Source organism: Nannospalax galili, unplaced genomic scaffold, assembly GCF_000622305.1.
Source record: "Nannospalax galili isolate Female #2095 unplaced genomic scaffold, S.galili_v1.0 scaffold761, whole genome shotgun sequence".
In the NCBI taxonomy this organism is placed as follows: domain Eukaryota; kingdom Metazoa; phylum Chordata; class Mammalia; order Rodentia; family Spalacidae; genus Nannospalax; species Nannospalax galili.
This window is the reverse complement of record NW_008346389.1, coordinates 2746370-2757646: the sequence shown is the minus strand read 5'-3', so window position 1 is coordinate 2757646 and position 11277 is coordinate 2746370. Positions and strand designations below refer to the sequence as shown.

Below are 11277 nucleotides of genomic sequence, written 5' to 3'. Positions count from 1 at the left end.
TCTCTGCGGTTCGTGCCATTTCCTCACCACGGCGGCAAGTTCCAGACTTCATGTCTTCTCATGCCACATTTAGGCAGGAAGAGGCTGGCAGAAAACACTTCTTTCTGTTGGTAATTTTTTCCCCAGAATCCCTCAGCAGAATCCCCTCACGTTCTATCTCTAGCTGCAAGTTTGTGGAGGAGGGAATGCGGCAAACAGGCACTGTATGTGGCCACTGAAAGGAAGTCAGTGGGCATGAAAATGGCTTTCTGCCACATGCAACTAACTGTATTTACTGATCAGAATAACCTGGGGACTTGGGAAGAAAAGTGGCCCAGGCTACAACCCAGAGGAAATGAATCACAAAGTCCCAGGAATAGGAATTCCTTAAAAGGTTCTATGAGTTTTGTGATGAGAATTTGGAACTTCTATAATTCCTTACCCCCCACCAACTACCTGAAATATTTCTGAATATCTGATGCAGTCCAAGGCCAGGCAACTGTCACCAGGTTCCAGACTGATTCATTCATTACATTCAAAGAAAGCAAGGCTTCCTTTCATTCCCACAAGCTGAATTCTAACAAAAAGTTTGTAGGTTAGAAAGGATAATTCCTAGAGAAACATAAAGCAAGCAAATATAGCAAAGTCCACTTATACAACAAAGCAGCAGCTGTCCTTAACACTGAGCATGAGATGCAGCTATAGGTGTGTGGCACTAGGAGACGCTCTTCCCCAAAGAAGGCACTCAGGGAAAAAAAAAAAAAAATTATACTGGATCTAATGGGTTGTCTTTAATCACAAAAGCTAAATACACCTTCATATAAAAAGTGAAGAAAATAAATGTGTGAACATGTAAGTTTATACAGAAATGATGCATATAAGTTTACTGGAAACTTTCTCCATTTTAACATCTTAGTAAGAATTTGAATTTTTGTTGATAGTAACACTCCTATGTAACATATTTTTTGTCATTGAAATGCTGTGTCTCTACATATTTTACTCTAATATATATTTAATATTTTATTTATTGATCTTATTTTTAAAAATATTTTTTATGTGTATGAGTGTATTGCCTGCATGTAAGTGCAACTGTCATGCAGTGTCTGAGGAGGTCAAGAAGAGGGTGTTGGGGCTCTTGGAACTGGAGTGAGAGACAGTTGTTAGCTGCCATGTGGGTGCTAGGATCCAAACCCACAAACCCAGGTCCTCTGCAAGAGCAGCCAGTGCTCTTAACCACTAAAGTCTTTCAGCCCCTCTAAAATATTTTTTGAAAGTAAGTTGGCGTTACACACTGAAATATTTCTAAAACACTATTATACTTATCAAAAACCATTCTGTAGTATCATTTACTACCAAAATCCCCAATCAATAAACAAAAGGGGAATAAGGTGAACTAATAATTAGGGAATATAGATAAATTAACAAAGATACCACTCATTACACACATACACATTGGCTACTGTGGCAGGATAAAAAGATAGGAAAAACCAGAGGGACATGAGGAGGGAGAAACCCCTGACCCTGGAATCCAGCTGAAGCCATGGCCAGTGGTAGAGCAAGGATTCCTGCAGAATTAAAAACTGCTTGAGGCAATTCTGATTCTCCCTTCCCAGCCATAAACCTGCAATTTTCTAGGAATCTCATCAAAAACCCTGTTTATAAAGGACCTGTACTAAACCCCTTAGGCAACTCTAATGGCTTCTGCTTTTACCTTATTAGGTTATAATTCTGTAGAGGCCATCTCTGGAGCCACCTCATATCTCTCTCTTACCAAAAAAGAGTGAGGAGAAGAGAGGGCTTCTTAGCAACCTTGAAATGAAAACTGAAGGCCTCCAAAATGACCCATGGCCAATGGCCAGGCCCACACTCAACCACATACCGCCCTCTTCAACTCTGGAGAAACCCACACTCACCTTTAGGTAGGGCTTACTTTTCTGAGCTCTTCCCCCCGACCCCCATCATTCCAGTTTATTGAAATGAGTAAATTTATAGCTTTATTTGTTGCCTACAGAAAAATGCACAAGAAAACAAGTACGTACAAAACAGCTAAGTGGCTGATCATCACTTTCAAAAGTTCAGCTATCTAGAAACAGCTACCTCCAGGTCAGCCCATCTTTAGGTATCTGGAACCTGAAAGTACTGTTTCAAGTCTGTGTTTACAATGACCGAGTTAGAAGCCAGAGACAAAAATGCACCACCTATGATCAACGATCAGCATTAAATCCACAGGACTTCAGCTTGGACTACTCAAGGATAATCAGTAGAGGTTCACAGCCACCTGTGTAAATCCTGAGCAGTCATCTTCTTGTTCCCCGTAAAGGTAAGATTATGTGTGGTCAACAGCCACAAAACCCTGAGCATTAAGGATCAAGAGGTAACATTAAAAATCCAACATAAACTAAACAAAACTCATTTTGGCAAGAACAAGTGCTTCAGATCTATGCGTACAACAGGATGTTAACAAACTGGGAAAGTTTCCAAGGCTGTGAGGAAAATATTGTAGACATTATATAAATACCTGTCCATCACTTTTCTCCTCCCATTTATTTTCTAATAACTATTTGAATATGGCTTCAAGAAACTTTTCCAGTTACTTAACAAAGGCCTCCAGTAAAGACCCATAGTGTTTGGCGCAGTAACATTTAGCTTTCAGATTATGGTCCTTTGTTGTTCAGCTGAGTCCAAATCTTCTTCCTTCTTAATTGTCTGAGCTCTTCTTTCTTAACCTGCATGTTTAAATCTAAATTAAAATATCTTTAATAAGATTCCTAACTTTGCTTCATCTTACACTGGCATTGTGTGCCACAGGAAAAGTAGTAGTGACTCAAATGTCACTCAGCACAGTGCACAATGATGGCAAATAAATCATAACTTCTGTAAAAACACAGATCAATTTCCAAAATTTTATTACAATGGAAAAAGGAACACAAGACAAAAAGGATAAATTTATTTAAAGTCTAAAGCCAATGCTTCACACTTATTTTAAAATGGTTCAGCAAATGCACACATACATAAACATACATGCCATATAAACACATGGAGATGCTTGTGTATACACACATACACTCTCAGAAACACATACATATCCCACTTACAGACACATAAATAATACAAGTGAAACACACTGGGAATCTAGGTGAAGAGTTTGTAGAAAAGTTCATCTTACTACTCGGTTATCTTTCTGTAGCTTTGAGATTTTTCGAAATACCCACGTTCGATTCCCAGCACCCACATGGCGGCTACGAACCATCCTTAACTCCAGTTCCAGGGGCAATCGAAACCCTCTTCTGACCTCCACAGCACTGCACGACATGGGTGCACTCACATACATGCAGATAATACACTCATACACATAAAATAAAAATAATAAAATATTTATAAAAAAGATACAGGCTTCAATGATCACGCAATGCTAGTTTATATTGTTTATATTGTTAGAAACATGGGCAGTAAAATGACAAATTCAGGACCGTGGAACTCTGGGAAGGGTAAGCTCCTGTGGAGGAAGAGCCTCCGGAACCTTTGGATGGTGGCAGTCTTCTGCAGCGAGAATGGCCCATTTTCCTTCATAGTTACGAACTATCTAAGAAAATCCAATACATTTCTTTCTGAGTATCTATTTCTCAAGTGGAAAAAGGTAAAAACAGTAGGATAAAGGATATAAAAATATTTGTGAGGAAAAATTGCTATATACTTGCTAAGCACGATTTAAAAGGGGTTTTGCTTTGAAAGCGGGCTTTTGCTAGGTGGGCCACATACTGGAGGTCAGTCTATTGAGTCAATTGAGGGGTTCCCTGTGAAATAATGGCATCTTAGTTGTGCATGAGATATTTCTGATACAATCACCAATTCTCAACGTTGCTTAGTTCGACATTGGGTAACTTGTTTTTCTAAGCAGTCCCCATGGGTTATACAATAAACCACAAGATGTGTCTCAGCAGCAACTCCAGTATATGCAACTCAGAACTTTGTCATGAAAATCTGAAGGTTTCAGTATTAAAATGTTAAAATTTAAATTGTTCAAGATCAATTCTGCCTGTTTTTCACAACTTTTCTGCATTCCTCCATTGCTGTCAGTCCACGTGGGCACTGTCATCTCCGTCATCTAGGTCAGTACCAAGCTCTGAGTCATCAGTACTGTCTTCCTTTATTTTGCAGCTTCTTCTAGGGTTGGAATTCTGATTGTTTTCACCATTTTCTACTTTTTCTGGTTCTTTATTAAACCTAATGGAAGAAAGTTTCCAATTATTTCCCTGGTTTCATTATTTAAAGGTGCAGGTTAAAAAGACATTTGCTTCTTATCAGAATCCTAAAGAAAACAAGGACAGAGAAAAGCTCTTTTAAAGAGGAGTTTAACTGGAGATTCAATTAGTTCTAACACTGTTGTCACCAGAATGAGCTCAAATGAGTTAGTAAAAGGGGCCCATTAGGGAGAACTGATATGGCATGAGAAATTCTTTATAATGAATTTTATGAAGCTTGAGGTTAAACAGTTGATGGTCTTAAAAATATAAATGGTATTTTATACTGTAATAGAAAAATTTGATAGAATTGTAATTTTTTTTTCCTGTTAGGTAGAAAAGTACCTACATTACTGGGAGATAAACAATTTTAAACTAAGAGTTACTGATGTCTGATTAAGAGAAAGCTCATGTATCGGTTACTAAAAGCAAACTGCAAATGTAAAAGGAAATACTCACGGAATAACAACGTCTTCCTTCTTTCCACATTTTGCACAAACTTCAAGTTGACAGGCACATGACCTACACATTATATGGTAAGAGTCCTTCACTGTCTTTTGTAAACATTTAACACTAAAAGAAGAAGGGAAAATTAAATATTGATTTTTTTTTTGTCTAATTAAGTTTTATTTGATGTCGGGCTAGAGAGATGGCTTAGCAGTTAAGAACACTGGTTGTTCTTGCAGAAGACCCAGGTTCAAATCCCAGCACCCACATGGCAGCTAACAACTGTCCGTAACTCCAGTCCCAGGGGTCTGACAGCCTCCTGACTTCCACGGGCACTGCACGACATGGATGCACTTACCTACATGCAGGCAATACACGTAAACACATAAAATAAAAAAAATAAATAAAAATTTTAAAAAAGATTTGATGTAATAAGAGTATAGCTGATACATGAGTGCATTTTGTGTGCGTGCAAGGTGCACACATGTGTACATGGGTGTTTAGGCTAGAGAGCAACCTCAGGGGTCACGTCTCAGACGCCATCACCTTGTTTTCTGAGCCGTGGTTTCTCACTGGGGTAAGGCTAGGCTGGCCAGTGAACTCCAGGGATAGCATGTCTCTGCCTCCTCAGAGCTGGGGTTGTAACACACACCACCATACCTGTATTTTTCATTTGGGTTTCATTTGGGCTCTGGTGAATGAACTCAGGTAGTTATGCTCGAATGGCAAGCACTTAGCTGTCTCCCCAGTTCCCTAAGTTCAAACTCTGATATTTATATCACTTTAAGTATACAGCATTTCTAGATAACAATTTATAACTACAAAAACAGTACTTGATGTTTGTCTACCTTCTTAAAGCTTTTTAAGTGCCATTAAAAACACAATCTGGGTGCTGGAGAGATGGCTCAGTGGTTAAGAGTACTGGCTGTTCTTGCAGAGGACCCAGGTTGGATTCCCAGCACCAACATAGTGGCTAACAACCATCTGTAACTCCAGTTTCAGGGGATCTGCCCTCTCTGACCTACACAGGCATTGTACGACACTGGTGCACTTACATACATGTAGGCATTATACTCATACACACAAAACCACAATCTATTAACAAAAATTAACTGCATATATTAATAACAAATAATCCAAAATAGAATGAAACACTTTTTAAAAAGATGTAAACTCAATTCTGAACATAGGTACAAAACATCACTGAAAAGACTGAAGACCTAGCTATTATATGGAAAGCTACCCCATGTTCACAGACCAGAATACTCAATATGGAAAAGGTGACGGCACTCCAACAAACCTACAGACTCAATGCGATGCCTACTAAAATTCTGGCTGACTTTAAGGCTTCAGACATTTTCATTATTAGTATATCTGTTGCAATATTCTGTGATTGGTGATGTTTAAGGTGCCGGTAACTGTGCCCATGTAAAACAGCAAACTTAACTGATAAATGTGGTATGGGTTCTGACAGCTCCACTGACCAGGCATCTCCATCTCCCTCTCCTCCTCCTCAGACTTGACCTTGCAGTGTTCAAGTTAGAAGTCACTCACTTTAAATCAAAAGCCAGAGATGATTAAGCACTGTGAGGAGGGTATGCTGAGAGCTCAGAGCTAGAAAGCTTCTAGTACAAAACAGACAAATGGTGAAGGCAAAGGAGACGTAAAGGAAATGAAAAGCACTACTCTAGTTAACACAGGAATGAAAGGGAACGAGCAGCCCCACAGAGAGAGTAGACTGGGGGGTAAAAGTCAAACCCTCCGTAACAGTTCCTTAAACCAAAGCCTAATCCAGAACAAGGCTCTAACCTGTTTAAGTCTATGACAACTAAGTGAGGTGAGGAAAGCTGCACAAGGCACTTTGACACTGGCTGAGGTGAGTCCATGAAGTTTAAGGTAAGCCATCTTCCTAACAGAGGCACAAGGTCGTAAGGAACTGCAGCAGTGAGAAGGTCTGGCTAAGGTAAGTGATGATGGTGGCCACTCTACACTACAGATTCCCAGTGCAGATGAAGCAGCGGTATATTGGAAGAAGATGCTATCTAGGCTTTTTAGAGCTGGAAGGATGTTAGTTCCTGGCTTCAAAGTTTCTGAGAAGTGGCTGCCTCCCTTGTTACCTTGTAGTTTGTGGCAAGGTGCTTTACTGTAGGTAAAGTCAGTGCTCACTTACCATTGGAAAATCCTGGGGCTCTGTAAGAGTTACAATGAATGTACTCTGGCTCTGCTCCACAAACGGAACAACAGAGCCAGGATGGTGACACGTCTGTTTACAACAGGGGCTATGGAATATTTTTAAGACCTGTTGCTCATGAAGAATGCACCTGGTCACCCAGAGAACTGGTGGAGACTATGAGATTTACATGTTTTCATGCGTGCTAACACAGCATCCACTCTAAACCCCATGTACCAAGGAGACAAGTCAACTTCCAGGTTTTAATATTTTAAAAGTGTACTTTCTAAAGCTACAGTTGCCAGATGACGATGCTGGCCTGGATCTGGGCAAAACAAATTAAAAACCTGGAAAAAAAGTTTTTTTTTTTTTTTTTGGTCTTTTTGAGACAGGGTCCCCCTGTAGCTCCAGCTGTCCTGGAACTCACTATGTAGACCTGGCTTTGAACTCACAGAAATCCTCCTGCCTCTGCCTCCCGAGTGCTGGGATTAAAGGTGTGTGCCACCACGCCCGGAGAAAAGCTAACATTTTTTTAAGGTAATGCCATAAGAGGCTGAAGAGGAGGATGAAGGGGCCCCACAACAGTAAGTGATTGCTGGCTTAAGTTTGTCACTAGCTGCACCGGTCCCTAAGAGAGACAATGACCCCTTGAAATCGTTCAAGCCAAGGACTGACCTCTCCTCGCTAGCTATGAAGGACTCTCTTCCAACATAAGCCTGTTCAACATCAGTTTAGATTACATAGCAAGAACCTGTCTCAAAAAAGAAAACATAAAAACAAAGAACAAAATCAAAAATAATAAATAAAGAACACGATTGATAAGAGAAGGTCAAAATATAAACATTAATGGGAGTTTGGAAGAAGCTGATTCCCACTTTTAACGGACAATATGAAGGGCTTTTACTGAAGGAAGTTACTGCAGATGTGGAAATCCCAAGAGAACAAGAACAAGAGGCGAAGTCTGCACATGTCACAAAATTACTGCAATCTCATGATAAAAACTTGAGTGAATGGAGAGTTGCTTCCTGTTTATGACCAGAGAAACTGGTTTCTTGAGATGGGCTCACTTCCTCTCTTCCTGGTAAAGATGCTCGGAATATGACAGAAACGACAACAGAGGGCCTACAGTACTGTATAAACCTGACTGACAAAGTAGGCAGGGTTTGGGAGGTCTGAGTCTAATTCTGAAAGTTCTACTGTGGGTAAAATGCTACTAAGCAGCACCACATGCCTCAGAGGACTCTTCTGAAAGCAAGAGCAGCCCACACGGCAAACTGCTTGCTGTATTACTCAGGAGCTTGACAAGCAACATTCAGCAACCACCACTTTATTGATCAGAGACATCAATGTCAAGGCATGATCCATCCACCAACCAGCAAAAAGATTAAGGCTTGCTCAAGGTTCCAAGGTTCCCATATCATTAACTTTTTTTTTAGCCAAACTATTTAAAAAAAAATTTTATTATTTTATGTGTATGCGTGTATTGCCTGCATGTAGGTAAGTACATGCATGTCTGCAATGCCCGCGGAGGTCAGAAGAGGCTGTCAGATCCCCTGGGACTGGAGTTACGGACAACTGTTAGCTGCCATGTGGGTGCTGGGATTCGAACCTGGGTCTTCTGCAAGAACAACCAGTGTTCTTAACTGCTAAGCCATCACTCCAGCCCCACAAACAGTATTTTAAGTTAAAGAATGTTGTTTTTCAAGAAACAACAGCATTAACAGACTATAGTATAGTATAAATAGAACTTTCTTATGCACTGGAAAACAAAAACTTGTGAAATACATACTGGAACCAAATCTACAGTTTTGTCAAAGCACAACTGCACTGCAAGTCTAGGCACCAAGCTGTCCAGAGCAATGCTGAAAATGAGACAAAACTGGAGATTTAGATTCCTTGATTTCAAAATACCTCAAGTCTATACAGCAACTCAGACACTGACCTAAGAGCAGACCCAGGCTAAGAGGATAGAACTGAGTTGTAAAAGAAACCTCACACTTTGACAAACTGATTTGTAATGAGGGTGCCAGGGTAACAGGAGAGGGAAGGAATGCCTTTCAACAACTGTTGCTGGAACAATTGGGTTTCTTCATGCAAAAGAATGAAGCTAGGCTTCTACTTCACCCAGTACACAAAAATTAACTCAAAGAAGATTAAAGACACACATACAGAGCTAAAAATACAAGAACTAGAGGGAAGTAGAAATAAAACTAAACTTTAAAGCTGGCAAGATGGCTTGGTGGGTAAAGATGCTTCCTGCCAGGCTTGACAACATGAGTTTGATCCCTGGAATCCACAGGGGGGAAGGAGAGAATCAAAACTTTGACTTCTACAAGTTGTCCTCTGACATCCATATGACATCCTATGTCATGACATAGGCATGTGCAAGTGTAAGCACACACATACACACAGAAAGAAATAAATATTAAAAATCCAAGAATAATACACACATAAAAATCTCTAAACTCTTCAAAGAAAATAAAGTGTATCTTTAACTTGTACTAGGCAAAAATATTATTAGGACAACAAAAACATAAATGATCAAGGAAAGAATAAACTAGATTTTACCAAAATTAAAATTCTGTACATTAAAAAGAATCATCAAGAAAGTAAAATACAGCATAGAAAATACATGCTAGTCATACCTAACAAGGGACTTGTATCTAGAATATACCAAGTATTTAAATCAATAATAAAAAGGATTAGTTATCAAAATCCCTCAAATGATCTGAATAAACATTTTACAGAAGACACATAAATAGCAATAAGCACAGGAAATGATGTGCCACATCACTTACCATCAGCAAAATGCAACTGAAAACCACAATGAGATAATTTCACACAAATGAGGGTGACAATTATGAAAAAAAGAGCAAAAGTAAGTTTTGGAAAATGCTCTAGTTTTGTTTCCAACTGCTGTGATAAAATATTCTGACAAAAAGCAACTTGGGGGAGAAAAGGTATATTTTAGTGCATAATTCCAGGTTCCAGTCCATCATTCAGGGGCAGTCACGGCAGAAACTTCAGTCATATCACAGCCAGTTAGACTAGAGAGAAACAAAGGCATATATCCTCACCTGTGCTCAGCTCATTTTCCTCACTTTTACAATCCAAGATCCCCTGCCTAGGGAATGGAGCCACTCACAGGGGCTGGGCCACCCCACATCAATTAACATAATCAAGAAAACCCCCTCACAGACATACTCATGGGCCAAAGAGATCTAGACAATACCTCATTGAGACTCTCTTCTGAGGAGATTCTAGGTTGTGTTAAGTTGACAAAACTAACCATCATAGTTAAGGATGAGGAGGAATTGGATCTTTGGCTTTGCTGTTTTGTGTTTGTTGTAAGTATTTGCGGGGAGAAATAGAAAAGGCATCATTTTTAAATAAAAAGTAATTTGGAAGTTCCTCAAAAGCTTACATGAAAACATTACCATATACCACAGCAATTCCTCTGTAGGTATATATTCAAGTGAGGTGAGAACACATTCATGCACACAAAAACTTGTAAATGAACTTCACAGCAGTATTGTATATAATAGTCTCAAAGTTGAAACAACCCAAGTGCCCATCAACAATGAATATGCAGATATGGTATTTATACAAAATGAAGTAGCACTGAATGATGGTAAAGAAGTACTGGTTAAATGTATGGATGAATCTTAGAAAAATATGCTACATGATAGACCCCAATCACAGAAGACCATATTCGCCATGATTCCATCTACCTGTCCAGAACACGCAAATCTACAGAGAGAAAAGGTGGAGGAGTGAGTATAGTGGAGACCAACTGTCAAAATGTCTTTTAGGAAATGACAAAAATGTTCAAAGGTTGCTCTGCTTCCCTGGGCTGCACAGCCCGCCAGCCTCTTTCCTGGACACCGGGGCTGACCTCTCTGCCCAAAACCACCACTGCTTCCTGATCCCTTGCATCCAGAGGAACCCAGTTCCTTCTTGCGGTCCCTGGGAGCCCTCTGGGCCTTTTCCCACCCTCACCTACCTATGTTCCCCCGGGGCTGCATGGCCACCATCCTCTTTCCTGGACACTGGGGCTGACCTTTAAGTTTACTGATCCTTTCCATCCAGACCAACCTAGTTCTTCAGTGCTGCCCCCAGGAGCCCTTGGGGCCTCTTCCCACCCCTGTCTCCCTTTGCATCTCTCAGTAGCATGGCCATCATCTGCCCAAGACAATCATTTTTCCTGAAGAAAGGAACAACTATACCCAAGGGGTTGCGGAAAGAAATTCAATTCAGGTATAACTGTGGAAAAGTACAGCTATATCAAAAATGTAAACAGAAATAAAAATGACAGGATTCAATACACATCTTTCATTAATAATAAATATAAATGGACTGAACTCCCCAGTCAAAAGACACAGACTAGTTATGTCAATTAAGAAACAAAACACATCTTTTTGTTGTCTGCAAGAAACTCAT

The 11277-nt window shown here is 39.9% G+C and overlaps 1 protein-coding gene across 1 annotated transcript in view; it reads right to left on the bottom strand.

Annotated features, from left to right (window-relative positions):
* Positions 1 to 2904: 2904 nt before the first annotated feature.
* CUNH9orf85 (chromosome unknown C9orf85 homolog) overlaps positions 2905 to 11277 on the bottom strand; it is a 79198-nt gene continuing 70825 nt past the window's right edge. The window contains exons 3-4 of the mRNA XM_008842782.3: positions 4680 to 4793; positions 2905 to 4203 (exon numbers count right to left, since the gene is read on the bottom strand). Coding sequence (XP_008841004.1) covers positions 4053 to 4203; positions 4680 to 4793 — 265 coding nt within the window. The 3' untranslated portion in view covers positions 2905 to 4052. The remainder of the gene's footprint in view (positions 4204 to 4679; positions 4794 to 11277) is intronic.